Source organism: Melopsittacus undulatus, chromosome 1 (assembly GCF_012275295.1).
Source record: "Melopsittacus undulatus isolate bMelUnd1 chromosome 1, bMelUnd1.mat.Z, whole genome shotgun sequence".
Lineage (NCBI taxonomy): Eukaryota > Metazoa > Chordata > Aves > Psittaciformes > Psittaculidae > Melopsittacus > Melopsittacus undulatus.
The window spans coordinates 116291358-116311338 of NC_047527.1; the positions used below are offsets into that span (position 1 = coordinate 116291358).

Genomic DNA, 19981 nt, shown 5'->3' on the forward strand with positions numbered 1-19981 from the left:
AGAGGGGCCAGCTCGGAGGAAACAGGAGGTGAAACCTGTGGCTGACTGATCTGTGGGAACACACCGTTTGCTAACTTTCAGGAATAAGTCGGGGTCAAAAAAAGAAGAGCAAATGTTTTAGAGGGAGGCAACCAAAACAGATCAGGGCGATTTCTAAGCATTTTTTTGTTGCTGTTATTTTAGTGCTCTTTTGGTCACTAAAATCTTTTGTACACCCAGAATGACTTCCAATGAGAACAAGATGTTTGTCCTTTAACACCATATTACCAACAGAGGTCATTTACTATTTTTCAATGAATTATCCCTTTTATTTGTTTATTTCTTTGATCAGCTATAAATGAAAGTTATTCGTGTATATAAAACTGAAGTTTTTACTGTTGAAATTGAACTGTACATGTTTACTACAGGAAAAAATATCAACTCTTGTTTAACAAGACATTATACATCAATAAGCAAGAACCTTGTGGAGGATTTGCAATCACCTGGTCTATAAAAACAAGCAGGACAAATAACAGCAATTTATATGCAAAAGTAATGATTTAATGACTATAAGCAAGACAAAGCAATAAGAATTGTGCTTCTTTTGCAGACTGGAGACAATGAAATGTTTAACTACAATTTTCCCGTACAAACATGAAACAATATCCATATAGAATAAACACCCTCACAAATGTATAACTGATGGGTGATGAACACACACGAAGTTCGACCAAAGCAAAGCACAAACTGAAAAGTGTTCTGGGCTGTTCAGATTTTATGGTGGAAAAGTTTCTTCTACTGAGAAAAAAAAAAACAAAACCAAAATACCCTTAGAAGCCTCTAATAAAATGCACCTATTTGCAGGCCATTAAAGAGGAGGCATTCTCCACAATTTATCTGAAATATTAAAGTACCTGTTAAATTTTAATGAAGTTAGTACTGTACCATATACATATATATTAAAACAAATTTAGATAAAATGCCTTCACCCAGCCACTTGCTGGTTCCGTAAAATTTATACCGAATAGTTTATGGCTTCTCTACTGATTCCGTGTGCTTTTGAAAACACAGTCCCACCACACCAAATCATAAAAAGGTAATCAAACAGGTCAAAAGCTTCCATGTCCATCAACTTTTTTTTTTCTTTTTTTTTTTCTTCACTGCATCACTTCAGCATTTGGTAAAGTAAAAATATATCACTTGGAAAAGAAAAAAAAACAAGACAAAGCCAGTAAAATTCTTTCAAGATTGCCAATTGCCTTCTGGTTGTATCAGAGACTCAAATGTGCTTTCCCGATACTGTAGCTCTCACATGTAAAGTGTTTCTTGCAGTATGAGCAAAGCTCGAACAGGCGGCATCTGCAAGGGTCGAACCAGTTTAGAAATTTAACAACCATATCATGAGTGCATGAAACACAATATTTTCTTTATAGTATTTATAAATATATCATACAATACTGTTTCCTGTTATGTCATATACCAATATGGCATTGTACAATAAGCATAATGCCATCTGATTCTTACAAAAGCGAATCATTTAAACAAGTCAGTAAATAAAACGGTAATACCCGCTTTTAGGCATACAGATTGTAAAACTGAAGTTTACTTTTCTTTTGATCGGTTCTGCGCAGCAACAGAGGAGTAAAAGATGCAACATAAGAATCAAAATGGCTAATACGCAAAAATTGTTATTCACAGTGACATGGCTACATATATGCATTATTCTATGCATATTCTTTCCATTTTGTTGGATTTCAAGATGAAAAAGCACTTGCTTTCTACAGGTTCACGAAACAGCATAAGAACAATAACAATCGAAGAGAACGCAATGGAGGAGTTAGTCTGGATTAACAAACTACTTCCCGGGATTTGGACTGACTTCTGAAGACTCCCAAGTCCAGATGATGGGGGATGGAAACAACTCCGTATCACTCAGAACAAGGTGAAGGTGTAACTTTTGTTTGCTTCCCAGTCCTCTGAAAATCATTTACATTTCAATCTTGCGTTTCCATTAACGTCCATCCTGAATGTCACCTAGTCCGCCTTTTATAGCCAAGTTCAGTGTCACTACAAAAGAAAGCAATTTGGACGAGAGTCACATGGATTAGCATCTATAAAGCTGTAATGGCATGGAGAGATCTATATAAAGAAGGGGCAGGGGGGTGGTAGCCTGGTTGGCACATCAACCAGATGAAGTGGCCGAGGAGCCATTTATCGATGTTTTCCGTGCTCTGTTGGTAAAGGAGGACTGGTGGTTACTGCTGGGGCTGCTGCTGGTGCCGTTCATGGTGCTGGAGATGTGGGGGAACTGGGGGTGAGGAGACTGGACCGGTGTGCTGGGGCTGGGCAAACAGGAGGAGGTGGAGGGGATGCCTCCTGCTGGGCTGCTCGCCTTGTCGCTCCCAGAGTCACTTTCCAGCTCCCCGCTATTATTTAAGCCTTCCCTCTGGTGACTGATCTTCATCCTCTTGCAAGTAGGTCGGACCCGGTATTTCAGGGGGAGAGGCCCATTCTGCAAGGCAAAGGGCAAAACCTGGTAAGCACCTTCCCTGGTCCAGGCCCCACATCCCCCAGGAAGAGGTACACTGGAGTCAGATACTCACCCTCCTCCAGGTATAGATGTAGGCAATATCCATTAGGGTGTAGTAGTCCTTCAGAGGCTCCTCTTCATACATCACATCAATCTGTTCAAGACATGAAACACTGCATTAGGGAGCACCCAGGTATTTTCCCCTAGCATATGAAAGCTCCAAGGTGAAAGTGGCTCCACTGTTACATATATCAGAAAACTGGGGCGGGGGGGGGGAAGCTATCCCAAACCCAGCAGGGAATAGGGAATTTTCATATCTATTAGATAGATGTGAAGGAGCAATTTCTGGATAGCTAGATATTTCCAGCATTCAGAAATTACAGTGTCACCAAAGTGCCTGGATAGATGCTTTAAAAATAATGTTGATAATCCCATCAACATATTGCACACACCAGAAATACTTGCTGGAACTGGCTGCAATGAGAAAACGAGTGCTCACCAGCATCACTGGGCTGAGAATAGCAAGACTGATTACAAAACCAAAAATCCCTCTTTCCTCAGAGGTACCTGGAAAGTGTTGGGTATATCCATTTTACTCCTCAGGAACTTTCTTAGATGCATCACTGTCATTGCTGCTGGGCAGCGCAAGTATCTTTTGTCATTCACCTAATGGCATAGTAGAGAAAGTCAGTCTACTGAGAACAAGCCATTACTCCCACCAAAATTGTATTCTCACATTTTTATGTCATCCTTCAGAAAAATACTCTTTATTTAATGATAAGCTCTAATATAACAATTTCTGCTGCCTTAGAAGGAGGAACAGAAATAAAGTAATAAATCATAGATACAGAGAAAGTAATTAAAAAGGCAAATAACTTTTCACATAAAGATTTGTATGTCATAATAAATCTCTTATTGGGAATACATATATGAATTATATATTAATTTTTAATTAATTTTTATATATTTCTTAAAATACAATTTTATTGCAGAGTTTGACAAAAAAATCATATTCTGATTTAAAGTTAATACTGTAGGTATTTTTTATTTTACAAAGTTGCTTACATATACAGCTGTATGAAGATGTTTTACCTCTTCTGTCCCTAGTGCCATGACAGGAGGTGTGCTTCTCATGTTCTAGATACACGTACCTAGGTCTTTTTCCCAGCTCCAAACCTGCCCCAAAAATGTTTGTGTGTGTTATGCTTCCCCTGGAGTAAAGGAAAGTTATTTACCTCTTCCTTTGATTTTTCTTTCTCCTTATTTCCTTTCCGTTCCAGTCTGTGAGAAGAAATGAAACAATTACCACAAATAATAAATAGAGCTGCTCTCAGTCAGGCAAACATAAAATATTACCATTCTGGAACTTGCCTATTCTGGTCAAAGAATTCAATGGATAAGCTTATTATCTCGTCGTCTGTTATAATTCTTTTGTCTTCATCAGCCACTTCTCCCCTGTCTTCATTAGAGCCATTGGCAGCTGCGCAGAAATTTCCACAATCATTTACATTTTGAAATTCAAATCAGGAAGAATGGCAATTCCCAGTAACAAGAAAAAAATAAAAGAAAAAAAAAAGATCTCCATAGTAAGATTATGAATTAAAGCTACCTAACTGTTAAAACAATAAACTTCTATCATGCTGAGTTTACTCCTTAAAATCATGTCACGGTACATGACATCATTTGTAAGTCAAAAGGAATGAGCAAAGCATCTAGGTCAATGCTACATTTATGGAAGTGCAAAAGGAGAAGCTTTTACCATCAGCCGACGGATGAGCAGCATAAAAATCCCTTCTTCTTTTCATTTCATCTAGATGGAAAAGCATACATTGTTATTTTAGTATTTACTCTGTAATTCCTGGTACCGACAGAGGACAGCAGCTCTGGTTTAGCTTTTCTGCTCTTGAGAGAAAGCCCGATTTAGCTACTTACTTTTGAAAAGGCCTGGTACTAGCTTGTATACAATATCTTGGAGAGTTTTATCTGACCTGGGGAAAAAAAAAGAACAACCTCAAAACATAAAATCAAGCAGATGAAGCGATATTTTAATCCAAGTGGCAGCTCCTCATTTATAATCTTTAGCAACAGTGAGGCATCTTCTACAAACTGGGAGGCTAATCATAAAAAGTTAACTTACAAGAGCTTATAATCAAACTAACACTGCTCTAAACACCGCTGTAAACCAAAACTCATTATCTGCTACCACAAATGAAAAAGAGCTCTCCTGGTCTGAAGGAAGGCCTTAAAAACTACATCTCCTTCCTAAAACATAACGAGAACAGAAAGGAACACTGACAGCAAACAAAGTTCTGAAGGGAAAAGCATGCTTTAAAGGCTTGTGGGAAGTTTCAGCAAGAGCTTTCATGACAAGGGACTATGGCAGAAGCAAAGCTTGTTTGGGAGACAGAGAAAGTGGAGGTAAAAACTGTCGGGCTGGTCCCCATGAGAATGGGGGAGAGGGCAGAGGCATTGCATCAATGCCTGGCGTATGCAAATAAGGACTAACAAAAACTTTCTGACTCACATGCAGAGAAATCTTCAATTTCAATCAATGACAACACTCCAAAGAGAGAGCATACACACGAGTTAGCTTGTAAATTGACAAGTCTTTTCAGATTTAAATCGCAGACAGAGAGATAACATCGACAGGACTACCGCTGGTCTGCCCATATAAAGGGGAATAGGAGAAGCAGGGTGCACGCTGCATCTTCCTCCTACCTTATATTCAAAAGTGGTCGAGTTTTGTGAACTTGGACATCGCAGATGGGACAATACTTGCTGGTCTCCAAGTAACGCACGATACAGGTCTTACAGACTGCAAGTCAAACACGAAAGCAGGGCTTTTTTTAGTGATGGCTGTAGGTGCCACTCAGCTGTGCATAGATCGAGGTGCGATTTTCAAAACTATGCAAGCTACAGCAAATCGTCCATTGTCAGCAGCGAGCTGCTTAAGCTAAACAAATACCCAAATAAGCTGCAATTACCATGAAAAGGAGACGCTTAGAGTACATATATTATTACTTTAACAAAGACTGTAGGGCCGTCGTCAGAAAAAACGGCACCGTGTCAGGGCCCGCCGGTACGGCGGAGCCGAACACTTCGGGGAGTCTGGGCTTGAAGGGGAAGAGGGGAGGGTGCTCCCGGGATGCCGGGAAAGGTGGGAAGCGGCGGGGGAACAACGCGGAGCGCCCGGTCGTACTTACAGGAGTGGAGGCACTCTATGATGGTTGTTGCATCAATGAAGTACCCGCCGCAGAGCACGCACATGAGATGGGGGTTTAGCTCGGTTATTTTGATTCTGGTGGTTCGGTGCATTTTGGCGTGGCGAGGGGCGTCTCTGGAAGACACACACACACAGAGGACTGATCAGCGGGGACCAGCGCGGCGGCGTCCCAGGTGCCGAGATCCGACGCGTCCCCTTCCCCCGTGCCGCCGCATCCCCCGGCGCAGGGGAAGACCAAGCGCGGAAGGCGGCGGAAGACGGCGGCGGCGGCGGCGCGGGGCCGAGCGGCGGCCGAGGGCCGATCCCGAGGCCGGCGGAGTGCCCCGCACGGCTCCGCACCGCCTCGGGCCGGCCTGGGCGCAGCCCCGCGGAGGCGCGGTCGCTCCACGGCACCCACCGCGCGGCTCCCGGGCGGACACCGGCTCTCCCCGCGGAGCGGCGGGGCACCGGCCGGCTCGGGCTCCCCGGGCGGCTCGGCGGCGATGCGGCGGGGCGGAGGGGAGCTCTGAGGGGAGAGCCGGCCGGGCACCGGGCTGCCGGCGAGCAGCACAAAGGGGAACCAGCGCCTCCCGGTGCGGCTGCCCTGGCATTTCCGGAGAGCGGGGAGGGGCGGCGGCGGGGGAGGGACAGAGGGGGGGACACGCACCTCGGAGCGGGGCCGGGCACCGGGGCGGCGGGGCCGGCCCGCGAGGGGGGTCCGGGCGGCTGCCGCTGCTGCTCGGTGCCGATCCGGATCTGCTCCGCTCTCCGAGGGGGTTGCTATAGCAACTTACACTTACACTTGGCATCCTGCCACCGCTGGGAACACACGAGAGCCGGGCGGGGGGGCGGGCTGGGGGGGCGGGCCGGGCCGAGCCGAGCCGGGCCAGGGGGTGGGACGCGGGGCCCGGGGGCTGGCGGAGGGGGTAGAAGAGCCGAGGAGCCCGCGGGGGTCTGGGAGCCCGGTTGCGAGCGGAGGGGGAGGGCGGGGAGGACGGGGGTGGCGCGGGCGGGGTCCGGGTGCTGCAGCCCGGAGGGTGCCGGAGCGCGGTGCGGGGCAGCCAGGACTGAGCCGGGCTTCGGGGTCGCAGCCCGGAGGAGGCGAGCGCCAGAGGCTCCTCCCGAGCCTCGGCCATTTCGGATCCTCTCAGGGGCCTCTCTCCACGTCGACTCGGTGCGAAGCGCTAGTCTGAGATCGCTCCTCTCCCCCTCCGCTCCCTCCCTCCGTCGCGCCGCGCTCCCGGGACCGAGCCCCCAGCACCGCCGGCGGGGTGCTGAGCTCCAGCTCCCGCGCCGCCGGCATCCCCTCTTCCCCATTCTCCCCTTCCCTCCTTTCTCTCTTTCCTTCCTTCCTTTCTGTCCCACCCCGCAACTCTTTCTGTCTTTCTGTCCTTCCCTCCCCTCTTTTGGCTCTCGTCTGAAAAGCCTCCCGCGGACGAAGAGAGCGCGGTGCAAAGTTTTGCAAGAGGTGGAATGAGATTTGCAGCACCAGTGTAAGGTGCTGGGACGGGAGAAAACAAGTCCCCGGATCCTTAAACAATCCCCCTTTTTCAGCAATAAAGCCCACCACGGAGGTGGGGGGAAAAGCCCAAACCGACTTTAAACGGTACATTAGTGACAACATGCGAAGGACCATGTGACCAGATCATTCCTAAAGCTAAATCAACACCTTGTCAACACAATGCAGCGACAAGAGTGAAAAACAAATGTCATTTTCACAGTCTGAAACCCATAAACCCCCATCGGACGCACTGGCACCAACATCAGATGCACACATACTATTCAAAATGAGAGGGAATAACAGGCAGAGGGGAAAGTACGCCGGGAAAAAAAAAAGAAAACCTGTCAGCCACGTCAGTTGCAGAGTAAATTATTTTCTGTCAACTAGATCCTGAAAAAATGTAAGAGCGCTGCTCCAACGCAAGCCCTCCATTTCCCCATGCCGGTGCTCCCAGCACACCGGCTCTTGCCCTGGGTCTCTACTCCTCCCGAGGCAGAGCTTGCGAGCCACCGCTCCCTGCAGCACCCGGCGGGCTGGAGGAGGCTCAGGATGCAGAGTGCTCCCCAGACACTCGCAAACTGCGATGTTAAACAGGGGGGAAAATGAAAGAAAAAGGGTAGGGGGGAAGGAATCCCAACACAGCAAGCTTTCTGAAAGCTCTGAATTTCGGCCAAACTGCCCAGGACAGGGGTACAGTATTCCTCAAGGAGTGTGCACAGCGCCAACGAGCGACCCTAGCCAGGAAACTTCTCTTGCTGCCGCAGGAGAACCCTCGAGCAAGCAGCAGAAAAAACTCCCCAGCATCAAAATGCAGCCGGCCAACACACGGAGATGCGAAGTGCAAGGAGCTCCGAGCCAGACCAGGTTCCCCGAGGTGCTCCTACCCTCTAGTGTGGGAAAGCGAGACCCCTGCTGCATTGTACTGCGGTTTAAACGTCGCTTCCAGGGTCCCTGACCCTCCGCTTCTTACTACTAAACCGATACCGAGGGTTTGCTTTTCCCAGAGAAAGCAGAGCTCGGGCTCTTGCGCTCCTCCCTGAAGCGCCCAGTGCCCTGAAGCCGGCGGCTCTAGGGTCCCTTTATGTACTTAGACATGGGCAGGCTGCTTTCACTGTTCTGTGTTTTATTTGTTCAAGTCACTACCTTATAATTCATAAATATCTGAACCAAAAAATACCCAGCAGTGACCGAGGTCACGCAAGCCGGCTGACCGAGAATTCCTTCCCAGCCCTGACAGACTGGGACAAACCTTTCAAGACATTAACGCGTTTATTTCACACAGGCGTAGCCCCTTCCTAAATGGAGGGGGATTAAATTCAACCGTGAAACCTGTTTTGTCGAAGCAACCCCTAAACGCGAATTATTTATTGCCCAAAGTTAGCACGTTTCGAACGTGCTGAGAGCTATCTTTGCAATCAGTGATTTTCCCCAGCGAGCTGAAACAGGCGCCCAGCTTCTCCCCAAAAGCCACCCGTACAGGCACACGATCACGCGTGCCTGTGCCCGCGGGTGTGTAACACGAGGGCAGCACGTTTTACTACACCAGCCTGAACTTAGTATTTCCGTACGAGGGAAACCCTTCCAGGCTTTTTTTTAATGCTCGTGCTGATAATCAGCACGGCGAATACCAACACTTCACCCAGTCAATACAAACACCCTCTTAACCAGGAGAATATATATTTACACACTGACACATGGAACAGCTAAAAGTAAAATACGCGTAGATAATACTCGCTAGAAGTAAACACTGCCAGCCGACTGATTATTTAGAGGCCTTAAACGGGTTATGTCAAAATGAAGAAAAACAGAGGTGCATTCTCCTCCTAGGAATCAGCTACATTATTAAAAATCTATAAAGGCAATAAGCTATCAAACCTCGCTTGACAGGTCCCTAACAGAAAATACATACATAAAACCCAGAAGCATTGCTCAGGTAGGTCTGTATACTTTGCACCAATCTCTTCTCGGAAAACTTCACATCAGGAATAAAGCAGCCGTCATTCTGCATCTTCACTCACTATCAGTCAGAGCCACTTTTACTATCGAGCCTGTTACTACTCCTTCGCTTCAGAATGGTCCCATATGTTTCAAAGAAGGGGATGGTGCTTCCTTCAGAGAGGGCACACGGAACTGGAATATATGTGCCCAGCCCTTTAGCACTGGGGAAAGCCCTGAATATTGGCAGCAGAGTGCAAAGAGACCCCAGCCCCTTAAATCGCCTCTCTGGAATTAGGCGAAGGACACGATCTGCCTACCTAAAAATACACTAAAATGTGAATTTTGCACTATCTAAGTAACCAAACAGGTCAAGCCTTCGTGCCCCTGGCAAACTGCAGCACCAGTCTCAGTTTCCAGGATGCACTGTACAGAGGCACTGAAAGTAGTTTTACTGGACTCTGTTTCCAGAATCTCACTGGTCTTCGGGACAGCCCCCCTAAAATAAGTTGCTCTGACCACTACAGACCACGCCAAAAATAATAATAAGAAAAAAAAAAGGGGGGGGGGGGGGGGAATCCTTTTCACACCAGTCTTGCCAATGGGCACACACGGGCAGGTTTTCCTCGACTTTTCTGGAGAGTGGAGGAGTGAACCAAAGTTTCTCGAGGCTGAAAAGTGACTACCTCACTTCCATAGAAATGCGATTTTTCTGCTGATTTTTACCTCATTATTTGCAAATATTCGCAGTAAACACAGAGGAACATCCCGTGTTCTATATTGCCAAGGCCACGCAATTCCAAGAAACACACACCAGCAACTTTCCAGGGCTGCCCATAAGTAGCATGAGGAGCCCACTCGTGACACCTCTAAGATGTGACAAAGGATTTCATGTAAAATTACCCTGCCCGAGCTCAGGAGAAACCCGAAAACACCAACCACAGAAAAGAAATGCAGAAATCCCCCCTGCGTCCCACAGACACATCACCTTTGCTCCAGAGGCTCCAGCAAACCGCACACCCCAGCTCCCCAAGATCGCAGCCAAACTGCTACCCTCGCCCCCCCCGAAAAGTTATTTCTCTGTGCTGACCAACCCCCTTCCCTCCCAGCAGGCAAACCCCCCCAAACTTCAGCATTTAGAGCAGAAATGTAAGAGGAGACATTGGAAACAACTGGGAACCGCCATCTTACAACCCATCCAATTTCACACAAGTACTTGTCCAACTTAAGTTAATAACATTTTAGGCTGGGCGCCCCGACGCCTAACAACCCCTCCAGGAGGATCGCTACCCCCCGCTGGCTCTATCTCTATAAAATGGGCGCGTTATCTGGCATTTTAACCTCCCCCAGACACATTTCTTTCGGGGAGGACTCAAATCACTTGACCCAGGCAGCTCCAGATTTCACGACCGTCCCTGTTTAATCAAAATCTGCCTTTAAACAAAGAGCGCTGAGGCCGGGCTGGCAGCAGGGTCTGGAAATATAAATATTCTCCTCGGGGGCCATGTGCACAGAAAGGTTTTAGGGGGCGTGTGGAGAAAGAAAGGAACTAAAATTTGCAAATGTGGGTGCGCAACGCGAGCGAGTGCACAGGCTGCTGCTGCTGCTGCTGCGTGTCTATATGTGTGTGTGTGTGGCTGGAGCAGCCTGTCAGCGCTTTTCCCATACGGAGAGCTCGGGGGACACCTAGGCTCCCCTTTGCAGCCCCCAAACCGGCCGAAAACCGCCGCCGAGCCCCCTTCGCCCCCCGCCCTTGGTAAGGCGACACCTCGCTTCATACGTACCCGGAAAACGGAGCCGGTGGGTGATGATCGGAGCGGCCAAAAAAGACAATGAAAGTTAAAAGTCGTTCAGCAGAAAATGAATGTGAGCCAAGCGGCCATCTTGAAACGAACTGCAGACGCTGTCAATTGCAATAAGCTTATTGCCGCCGCCGCCGCTGCGCTCCGCGCATTTTAGTTACAAAACACCCGGGTTTCCTCCGGTCGTCCACCGGCCCTTCTCGCTCCCTCTCGCTCTCTCTCCCTCCGAGTTCGCCGCCCCGGCGGCTCAGGCGCTGGGAGCGCAAAGTCTCCCCGGTCCGGATGGGTCCTCTCTCCACCAGCCCATTGTCTCTCCCTCTGCCCCCCGCTCCGCCTCGCGGCCTCGCTCGCGTTCCTCTTTTTATTATTGCTGTTATTAGTACGAGTATTATTGTTGTTGTTATTTCATAGTTGGTGGCGGGGACCCGGGGAGGGAAGGAGGGCGGGCGGGCAGGCGGGCGGGAGGAGGGCGGAGGAGGGAAGAATGCAACGCTGAAGGCACACACTGGAAACTGACACCGTCCCCAAAATGGCTCGGAGTTCGCCCGCCCCGCCAGCGTCACGTGGGGCGCCTCATTCCTTAAGGGCGGCCTGGGAATTAGCGGCGCTGCCGCCGGGGCCCGGCAGCCTCCCCGTGACCCAATCCCGCAACCCGGCCGCCTCCTCCCCCTCCGCCTCCCCCCTCCCTCCTCACACTCCCCTCCCCCGCCCGCCGCCCCCTCCCCTCCTTCTTCTCTCCCTCTCTCTCCTCCCTCCCCTCCCTCCCTCCCTCCTTCCCTCTCTCCTCCCTCCCCTCCCCCCGGCCCTGCACGCGCTCGCCCGCGCGCCGCCGATGCCTCCTTTTCGCCGCCGCGCCTCCCTCCAGCCCCGACCCCCGGCCCCGATCCTGATCTCGCCTCTTCCCCCTCCCTCAGCAGCCCGATGCCTCCTTCCCCGCGCTCCCTCCCCCGCACCGCCGCTGCCGTGCAGCCCCTCCGCGGCCAGTCCGCGCCCTCACCGCCCATCGTTCCGCACCGAGCTGCCCCCCCAGGTCCCGCGCCTAAACCGACCCCCCCGTCGCTCCCCACACCCGACGTGGTGCGCCCCCCGCCCCGCCCGGTGCTGCCCTCTCCATCCTGGCCTCGCCGCAGCCCCTCTGCCCGCACACCCGCTGTTTCCGCACGCCGCCCTCGCCCCCCACCCAGCACTTGTTACGTCCCGCACACCCCGGACCGAGGCCCCGCGGGGCACCGCGGCCTCGCGCCCCCGCCGCCTCGTGCGCGCTGCTCTTCGCTCGCACGCGGCCCCGGGACTCGGCGGGGCCGCCGGCGTCGGGGAGACGCGACCCCTCGGGGCCGCGCCGCGGCTTCCTCTCCCCCAGCGGCGGCGCAGCGGGCGTCGCGGGCACCCGGGGTGTTCCCCCGCCCTCCCCCCTCCGGCAGACGGGGAGCACCGAGCGCTTCCACCGCAGTGGGCGGGAGGGAAGCGGGGAAACCGTCGCTGGTGCTCTCCGCCGCCGCGGACAGGACGCCGCCCGCAGCCGGGGAGAGGCGCAGCGAGGCGGGAAGAACCCAGCTCTACGCCGGGCGCCGCGAAAGGGCGAGGGCCCGTCCGCCGCCGCGCTTCTTCCGCGGGGCCGCTGTGCCCCCGCCGGCAGGTGCGGGCGTGCTCCGCAGCGGCCACCGGCGCCGGGGCGGCCCAAGGGGAGCGGGACAGGACGGCAGCGGTCCCGCCGGCGGGCGCGGAGCGGCTCCGCGAGGGCGGGAAGACGCCGTCGGGCTGGAGCCGACAGCCGGCTCCGCTCGATCCTGCGGGCTGCGGCTTTTCGTGGGGCGCCCCGGCCCCGCAGGCAGCTTCCACAGCCCTTCTTGCCTCCGTTGTCGGTACAGCAGCGTCTCTTGCAGAGGATCCAAGACTGGCTGGGGCGAACTGACAAAGCGCTGTGGACAACGGAGCAAACGCGCCGCGGTAGCGGCAAGGGGGACGGGACTTTGGGCTCACAGAGCCGGTCTAACGCTTAGCACCTTACTGTTAGGTACAGCTCATTCACTCACAGAGCATGCAGAACAGGAGCGAATAAACTTTATTGGAGCCCAGAGAAAAATAATCAATGACCATTCTAAAAAATATACAAAATGAAAGGGAAGGAATGCTTTGAAGACATGTCATGTAGGCAAGTATTTAACACGAATTAATTAAAAAAAATGACCCAACCAAGGAATACCAAATGCAGTCATAAACCCCCCAGTTATTTCACTTAATTCGCCTCCAAAGATTAAAAAAAAAAGAAAAAAAAAGGCAAAAAAAGGAAGAGTTTGCATCAAGAGATGTAAGGCATTTGTCATTTAGAAGACACTCCTAGGAATGAAAGTAGGAATGAGAACACTTCAACTCAGTGGGCTTGCACCTTCCTTCAGTCACATCTGAGACGCTCTTTCTAGACTTTTTGCAGCATCTTTTAGTTTTCCAACTAAATCCTAAGAGATGAAACACTGCCTTAGATAGAATATACTTTTTTTTGTTAAAAGGTCAGATAAAGGAACATAGTATCTATATATATATACAGAGACAGGCAAGGAAACCAGCACCTTGTATCACAAAGAAATGTTGCAACTGACGAACAACGCCAGCAAGCCATTAAACAACTCGCTATTTTACCACGAAGGAAGAAAAGCAGGAACTGAAGGAACACACCTTTTAATGTGTATCATCTACTGAAATGGATCACTATTCTCAACACAAATATTTCCTCAGTGCCCTTAGGATGGCTGAGCTGACTCTGCTTTGTGCTTTGAAGTACTACAAACATCTCTAAAACACTGAAAATATCTTGAGTGCAATTTTGTATTAGGACTATTCCCCAGCCAAAGCACCTCAGATTTACCTAAGCCAGCAACCAACCAAAAACACCCATTAGTAAGACAAGGACAACTTTTGAAACACGCATTGAAAAAGTAGAGGTGTAAACCTTCAGTTTTAATATCTCACTTTTTCTTCCCCCCACCAAGCCCTCTTCCCAACCCTCCAGAGTTTGGTCACTTCCAAGCATGACAATACCTCCATTGTTCAGTTACACATTTAAATCGCTAAACAAAGATCAACATTTGTTTCAGGACATTTCTTACATGTCATTTACACCACTGAAGAGCCTCCAGTTCGTTCTCTACTTTCAATCGTGTCACATTTAAACCACTGATCCAGCTTCTTTAATCATTTATCCAAAGCACAGGAAATCAGTTGCAGAAAAATTATGTGTATATATAACTTATATATATATATAAAACTTTTAAGAACATATAAGTTATGAAAACAGACAAGATATTTATGCACACATGTAAAACACTCCCAATGCAACTAAAATCAGCTACTCTGCAACTTTATTTGAGAAGACAGGAAAACTACACTTGGATAATTTTAGTGGAAGATTCTCCTCTTCTCTCCTTGTCCTGGATATAGATTTTTTTAATAATAATATATATTATTTAACTTTGGTAAGTTATTAAACATATTTACATCCACAACTAGAGCCAAGTATAGAAACAATGAAGGAAAGAAGTACCTGTAACTGCTCCATTGTGCAACTAAAGCTAACATCTGGGTGTGATCCTGAATCACTGTTCTGAAGAAAAAAAAATAACCAACAAACAACAATGCCTGTTTTTTAAAAAATAAATACAGTTAAATTGCATTTTTTCCCCTGAGGGTGCTGGGGGTACAGTACCTCCTCTACGTTTAAGGTCACCAAGTAGGAAGGCTGGTAAGTTTTATGAAGTTGATTGTTCTAAATTAAGGCCAAAGAACACAGGAAAAAGTTAGGTCACAGCATAGAAACAGACTAAAGAACCCCCTCCATGTGTTCAAATTACCTTGATCTGATATTCCAAGCGCCAAGACACATCAGTTATATGGAGAGGAGATCTGCCTATGCTGAAAGACAAAACAGTTACAAGCTCCCCACACTACAAGAGAATGTTACTTTCTCAAACTGTCCATCAATAAAAACTTTTTCACCATCCTTGTAATACTTCTTGAAAAGTACAGAAAGTTTTCTTAATAGTAGAATTATGAAAAGAAGAGGAAAAGTTTCAAGAGCTCTTTGCTAAAGTTTGCTAAAAATGTGAAATTTATTTTTTTTTTTTAATGGAACAGTATTTCTGACTTTAATCACCTAAAGCATGAAAAGGTGTTTTCCAGAACAGTTTCAAAGTAGGTGTAATTGCAACTACGTATCTGTGCTGCCTGACTGACCTACCTTCCCAGTAGGATTTCCAATGCATCCTTGTTTTTCTGTAAGGAAAAAGAAAAAAAAAGATAAAAAATCGCTCAATAAATTCATGAGAGAAAGAAAACACAAACACGTTAAAATTGGTTTTAAAACCTGATATTCGGTGCAAAACTGTTCTATTCTCTCTTTATCCAGTTTACAGTCTTCTAGACATGTGCTAGAGAGAAAAAGAATTTATTAGTTTTCTGTTAACATTAGCTCAGCAGCACAGTTTAAAGTAACAACCGCTACAAAAAGGGGGTAGCTTTGAAGTATTAGTACCTTATAGCAGATATGTCGGCTTTCTGCTTTCCTGCCTCCAGAATACACATGGCAGCCGAAGCATGGCAATGTTTTAATACCGTGGGGTCAATATCTTTCAGGTCCGGATCGTCTAAAGCAAATGAATTACTGATGACACACTTACATGCCAAATCCCAGCACACGGTACCAAGAGCTGCTGCTCGCCCTTTGAACGGTACCTTTCCCACAAAACTTTTAAAATGGAACACATGTGGGGGCTTGGAGCAGAAGAACGGAGCAAGTAGGCAAAGTGCGAGGAGGAGGAAGAGAGGAGCTGAAGCACTGGCTGGTGCAAGCCGTGCCAGGAGGGGCTGACCGGCGCCGAACGCCCCGCCGCCTCGGTATCTCCTTTGCATTAAAAAAAAAAAAAGGCTAAAAAAAGGATAAAAAAAGGGGAAAACCTCAATTTCCTCCCTCCTGAGCTAGGTCCTCTCTGAAGCCTGTCGCCAAAGGCGAGCAGCGGACTCGGAGCCCCCGGCCAGGCGAGGCACAGGGGCTGCCCGCCGGCCCCGGCCGCACCGGCAGAGCTCTCCCTCCGGCCGCGATGTCATTAACACCGCAACATTAATTGCGCGACCGCATACCCCCACTGCGGAGGGGCCGTAGGAAGCGCCTACACGCGAAATAAAAACAAGGGCGGAACGGAGCGCCGGTGGAAAACCACCTCTATGCCCTGCTTCACGGACACGAATACGCGGGGCACCCCGTCAGGGACCTGCCCCCCCGTCGGAAGATTTAAGGTCGACAGGTTTAATCTTTACCGAACTGTGCGCGCATTAGCGATGACACCCGCGCAGCGGCACCCTGGAGCCGTTCAAGGGCGACTCCCCCCGTGCCTATGTGCCGAGCGACGGGATACGCCACAGCACAGTCACGCGTGTGGATGCCGCGGAGCACAGCGCGCTGCCTTGCGCTCTCCGCGCGGCTCCGCGGCCCGCCACGCCACCGCCGCGTCTCCCCGCGCCTTACCCAACCCTTCCCGGGAGTGCCCTAGGAGGAGGCTGCGGAAGGCGGCGCGGAGCACAGCGGCGTAAGAGCGGCGGGGAAAGCACCGGGGGTCGCCCAACAGCCGCCACCCTCCCTGCGCGTACGCCGACAGCTCCATTGTGGGCGCCGTGACCTTCGACACGCGCCCACGTGACGCGCGCGCAGCTGATCGCCGCCACGAGGCGGAGCCGCCGTTGCCGCCTCTGAAGGAGGCGGGGGGGGGGGGGCGGTTGGGGGGGGAAGAGGGAGGAGGCGCCAATCGTCGGGGGCCCTCGACGATGAGGGCTTCCTTTCGGTTCCCCCTGGCTCCCCCCCATTCTGAGGGGCTTATTTCTGGATAAATCTTTCAAGTGCCTGTATATCATTAAATCCCAAAAGTGCTTATATGGGGAATGCGTATTTAATGCTCTGAAATCCCCGAATTCAGGCTATACGTTTTCATCTGCCCGCTGAAAACGTCAGGAATAGAATCCAATGGCTTTCCCCATGGGTTATTTTGCTTTGGACGTGTCTACCTGTCTACCTCTTGCAAGGTATTTCCCTGTCCCATCCCCCCTCATTTTTATAGATCTGTGTACGAAACCACATTATCACTTTTTACCTGTAGTTATGGGCAGCTGAATTTTGAGCTTAGAATCAAGGTAATGTTGCTGTAGCGTTTTGGTAAAGGCTTTCCACATTTTTTTACACCCATAAAATAGTGAAAGATAATACAGCTTTCACCTTCATGGTGATACAGCAAAGACCTGCAAATGCTATCTAAAAACATTTCCACCTTAAGCAGGTTAATTCCTAATGTGAGATGTTAACCTCTTGTGTTTCCATTTTGGTTTTTTACATGTTGGAACGTTGTCATGGTTCTCAAAAGAAGTTAATGTTACGTGTAGGTAATGACATGATAGGTGTTTAGATGTCAGCTAAGGACCAAGTTAGGACTGATCTAATAAAACATAGGTAAAGGCCTTAATATGTCATGATGTATACAACATTTGAAGCTGAAGTATACAAAATATTTTACATCTCACCTTTTTATTTGCACTTGGCTATTCTGGATGGACAAGAACATTACTGTGTAAGCTGGCCTTCTTTATTGAACAAATGCTTCTACTGTATATTTCTTACAGGGGAATTCAATGTTGAGAGCTGCTCAGCCTATTAAAAATGAGTAAAAGCTGAAGGCCTCTGCCAGATTCATGATTTTAAAATAACATCTATATAGTGCCATTTTTTCCCACTACGGACACATATCAGACAATAGAAAGAGCAAAGCCAATCGACTTTGCAAATGATTGCCAAATATGTCAAATAATAGGAAAACAGAACATTTCCCCCTGTAAATGTTTAATGTCAATTGACTTAAATAGCTCACAGACAGCAGTACTTACAAAGTATATTCCAGAGTACCTTCATGTAAAATAGTGAGTGTAGCCTGATCTTTCAATCATGTGCCAACCTGTGCTGCAATCCATTTACAGGTTGATGGTGCTGTCAGAGGACCACACTCCTTCCTAGAAACGAGCTTTGAACAAACACACATTTCATTTCACCTGAACTATTAATGGTAATTGCGTGGTAGCTGATTTAATCAAAAAGCTGTTAGGAATTTTTGCATATGTATCCACAGCTCTCACTAATTACAATCAGTCATCTAAGAGCTCAGTCTGGCTTTGGAAGCCAGTTCAAGTTTGTGTTGCAGCAGGAAGGGTAAGATTAGACTTTGTCACATCTCACCTCATCACATTTTGTGTTTATTTGAATTATGCTATATTTGAGATCACTGCTGTTGAGTTTTTTTCTTTTACTTTTGGTGATATTAATATAGTTCTGTTATGCACATCCAGCTGCCCACTTGGCCCAGATGCAGAGCACAGCAGACAGGTGATTCTACCTTCCCTGTTTCCTGGCATCATGGCTTGTCTGGACACTGTTGTAAAAACATGCTTTTGTATACCTAGGTCTCAATTATGCTCAAGTCAAGGTCAAAAAGAAAATGACGCTGGTGCAATATTAGACCTTATGATACTGTGAAGAACAAATGCTTACAGTTTTGGGGTGCGATCTGAAGTAATAACACTGGCCTGAGACTTAGGCATAAAACTTAATACCACTGAATTGGTGATCTCTGAGCTTGAAGGTTCTGGCTGTCAGAAGCCCTGGTTGTTTTTATTTTGCCAGAAACACGAAAGGCATGGCAACAGACAGACGGGTTGACAAAATAAGGCTTTCTCTATCTTTTGGTATGGTTGTCAAATATAGACATCATACCTAAGAAAAAGCAGCATAAAATGGAGAAGGAAAAGCATAAAATGGAGGAGAGGACAAAGCTCTGAGCTGTAGAATTACAAAGGTAAAAAGACTAAGGCAAAAGGATAGTCACCCAAAAAAAAGTTAGAAATGTACACATAGAACATGATTGCATGTTATGGAGATTTATTCTTCAACACCCCTTACTCTTTATAGCATATTGAAATCTATAAATTAAAATCTAGTTGTTTTAAATGCAAAAAACCTGCTAAAGATTGATAGCAAGATTATGTATGTTTAACTAGTTTATATCACAAAATTTATATTTTCAGTTCCCTTACCCAGCCTTTCAGACTGACTTTTTTTCTTTCTCTCTTTTTCCCTCCAGGAAGGACAGAACATGGATTCAGACTGTCAGGTTACTCTCAGATTTTACTGCTTGTGCATAGTGTATGTACATGTTAAAACCCTGTTCATTCCAAGATATGCTAAGCTGTATATTGCATAAAGAAGTGATGAAGGAAATGCATTAATACTCGAATATTAATTAATTAATCAGGGAAACAAACTACCTTGCTTCATGCAGGCTAGTATTTTTTACAGCTTGTGCTTTGTTAGTCAGGACAAAATAATGTAACTGTTCAAAATGAAGGGGAATCACTTAGCGAGTCCAGAGGACTAATTCATAAAACCTAAGAAAGGCATCAATATTTCTGAAAAGTCTCAGATTAGCAATTTTTCTTCCATGTATTGCTCTTCACAGAGGTTGAAGAGAGTGATTTGAGATGATACTCCAGCATCAATTTTCTGCAGAATTACTACTAACTTCCAGATGATTCATACACACATTAATGGAGCAGCCCTAGAACTATAAAGTCAAATAGAATCTTCTTTATTATAAAATATATTTTACTGCATAAAATGTTTGAAGCAGGTAAGAAAATTTCTCTCATGTCGTAGGAACAAAAATGCATGAATACTGTAAATAAAATATCACCTTGAACCAAGCTAGTATGTGGATTATTTATTTGGAATTATTTCTGTAGATAGTCCTCCTGTCTGGTAAGAGTGCAGTAGTTGTCACATATTTTAAAAAATACTTGCAGATTTTTTGGTATATATTAATTTCAATAAATGCATTGTTTGGCTATAGACAAGCACTATTCAATAAAATATACCTCATTCACAGATAGTTCTGATTAACAGTGAAGAGAATTAGCCTTTTAATTAAATATGTGAATGCTCTTGGCTTATT

At 47.7% G+C, this 19981-nt stretch overlaps 2 protein-coding genes across 2 annotated transcripts; both read right to left on the reverse strand.

Annotated features, from left to right (window-relative positions):
- Positions 1-518: 518 nt before the first annotated feature.
- Positions 519-11392, reverse strand: BMI1 (BMI1 proto-oncogene, polycomb ring finger). Its single transcript, XM_013129994.3, has 10 exons — positions 10932-11392; positions 5713-5846; positions 5228-5324; positions 4442-4497; positions 4269-4319; positions 3881-3989; positions 3745-3790; positions 3077-3175; positions 2583-2663; positions 519-2491 (listed from the first exon to the last, which is right to left on the reverse strand). The coding sequence occupies exons 2-10, from the start codon at positions 5822-5824 to the stop codon at positions 2162-2164; spliced, it is 981 nt and encodes a 326-aa protein (XP_012985448.1). The 5' UTR covers positions 5825-5846; positions 10932-11392; the 3' UTR covers positions 519-2161.
- Positions 11393-12988: 1596 nt separating this feature from the next.
- Positions 12989-16634, reverse strand: COMMD3 (COMM domain containing 3). The gene is made up of 8 exons (XM_034062691.1): positions 16465-16634; positions 15475-15586; positions 15307-15370; positions 15181-15215; positions 14795-14855; positions 14650-14709; positions 14488-14547; positions 12989-13405 (listed from the first exon to the last, which is right to left on the reverse strand). Exons 1-8 carry the CDS (start codon positions 16598-16600, stop codon positions 13346-13348), a joined length of 588 nt encoding a protein of 195 aa, XP_033918582.1. The 5' UTR covers positions 16601-16634; the 3' UTR covers positions 12989-13345.
- Positions 16635-19981: the final 3347 nt, after the last annotated feature.

Excerpts from the sequence above, each read along its gene's own strand:
- BMI1 (XM_013129994.3), bottom strand. The coding sequence starts at position 5,824 with ATGCACCGAACCACCAGAATCAAAATAACCGAGCTAAACCCCCATCTC. Across the intron at positions 4,498-5,227 it reads CGACCACTTTTGAATATAAG|GTCAGATAAAACTCTCCAAG; the intron begins GTAGGAGGAAGA and ends TTTTTTCCCCAG. Across the intron at positions 3,791-3,880 it reads GAATTCTTTGACCAGAATAG|ACTGGAACGGAAAGGAAATA; the intron begins GCAAGTTCCAGA and ends TTCTTCTCACAG.
- COMMD3 (XM_034062691.1), bottom strand. The coding sequence starts at position 16,600 with ATGGAGCTGTCGGCGTACGCGCAGGGAGGGTGGCGGCTGTTGGGCGAC. Across the intron at positions 15,216-15,306 it reads AGTTTTGCACCGAATATCAG|AAAAACAAGGATGCATTGGA; the intron begins GTTTTAAAACCA and ends TTTTCCTTACAG. Across the intron at positions 13,406-14,487 it reads GCACAATGGAGCAGTTACAG|GATTTAGTTGGAAAACTAAA; the intron begins GTACTTCTTTCC and ends TTCATCTCTTAG.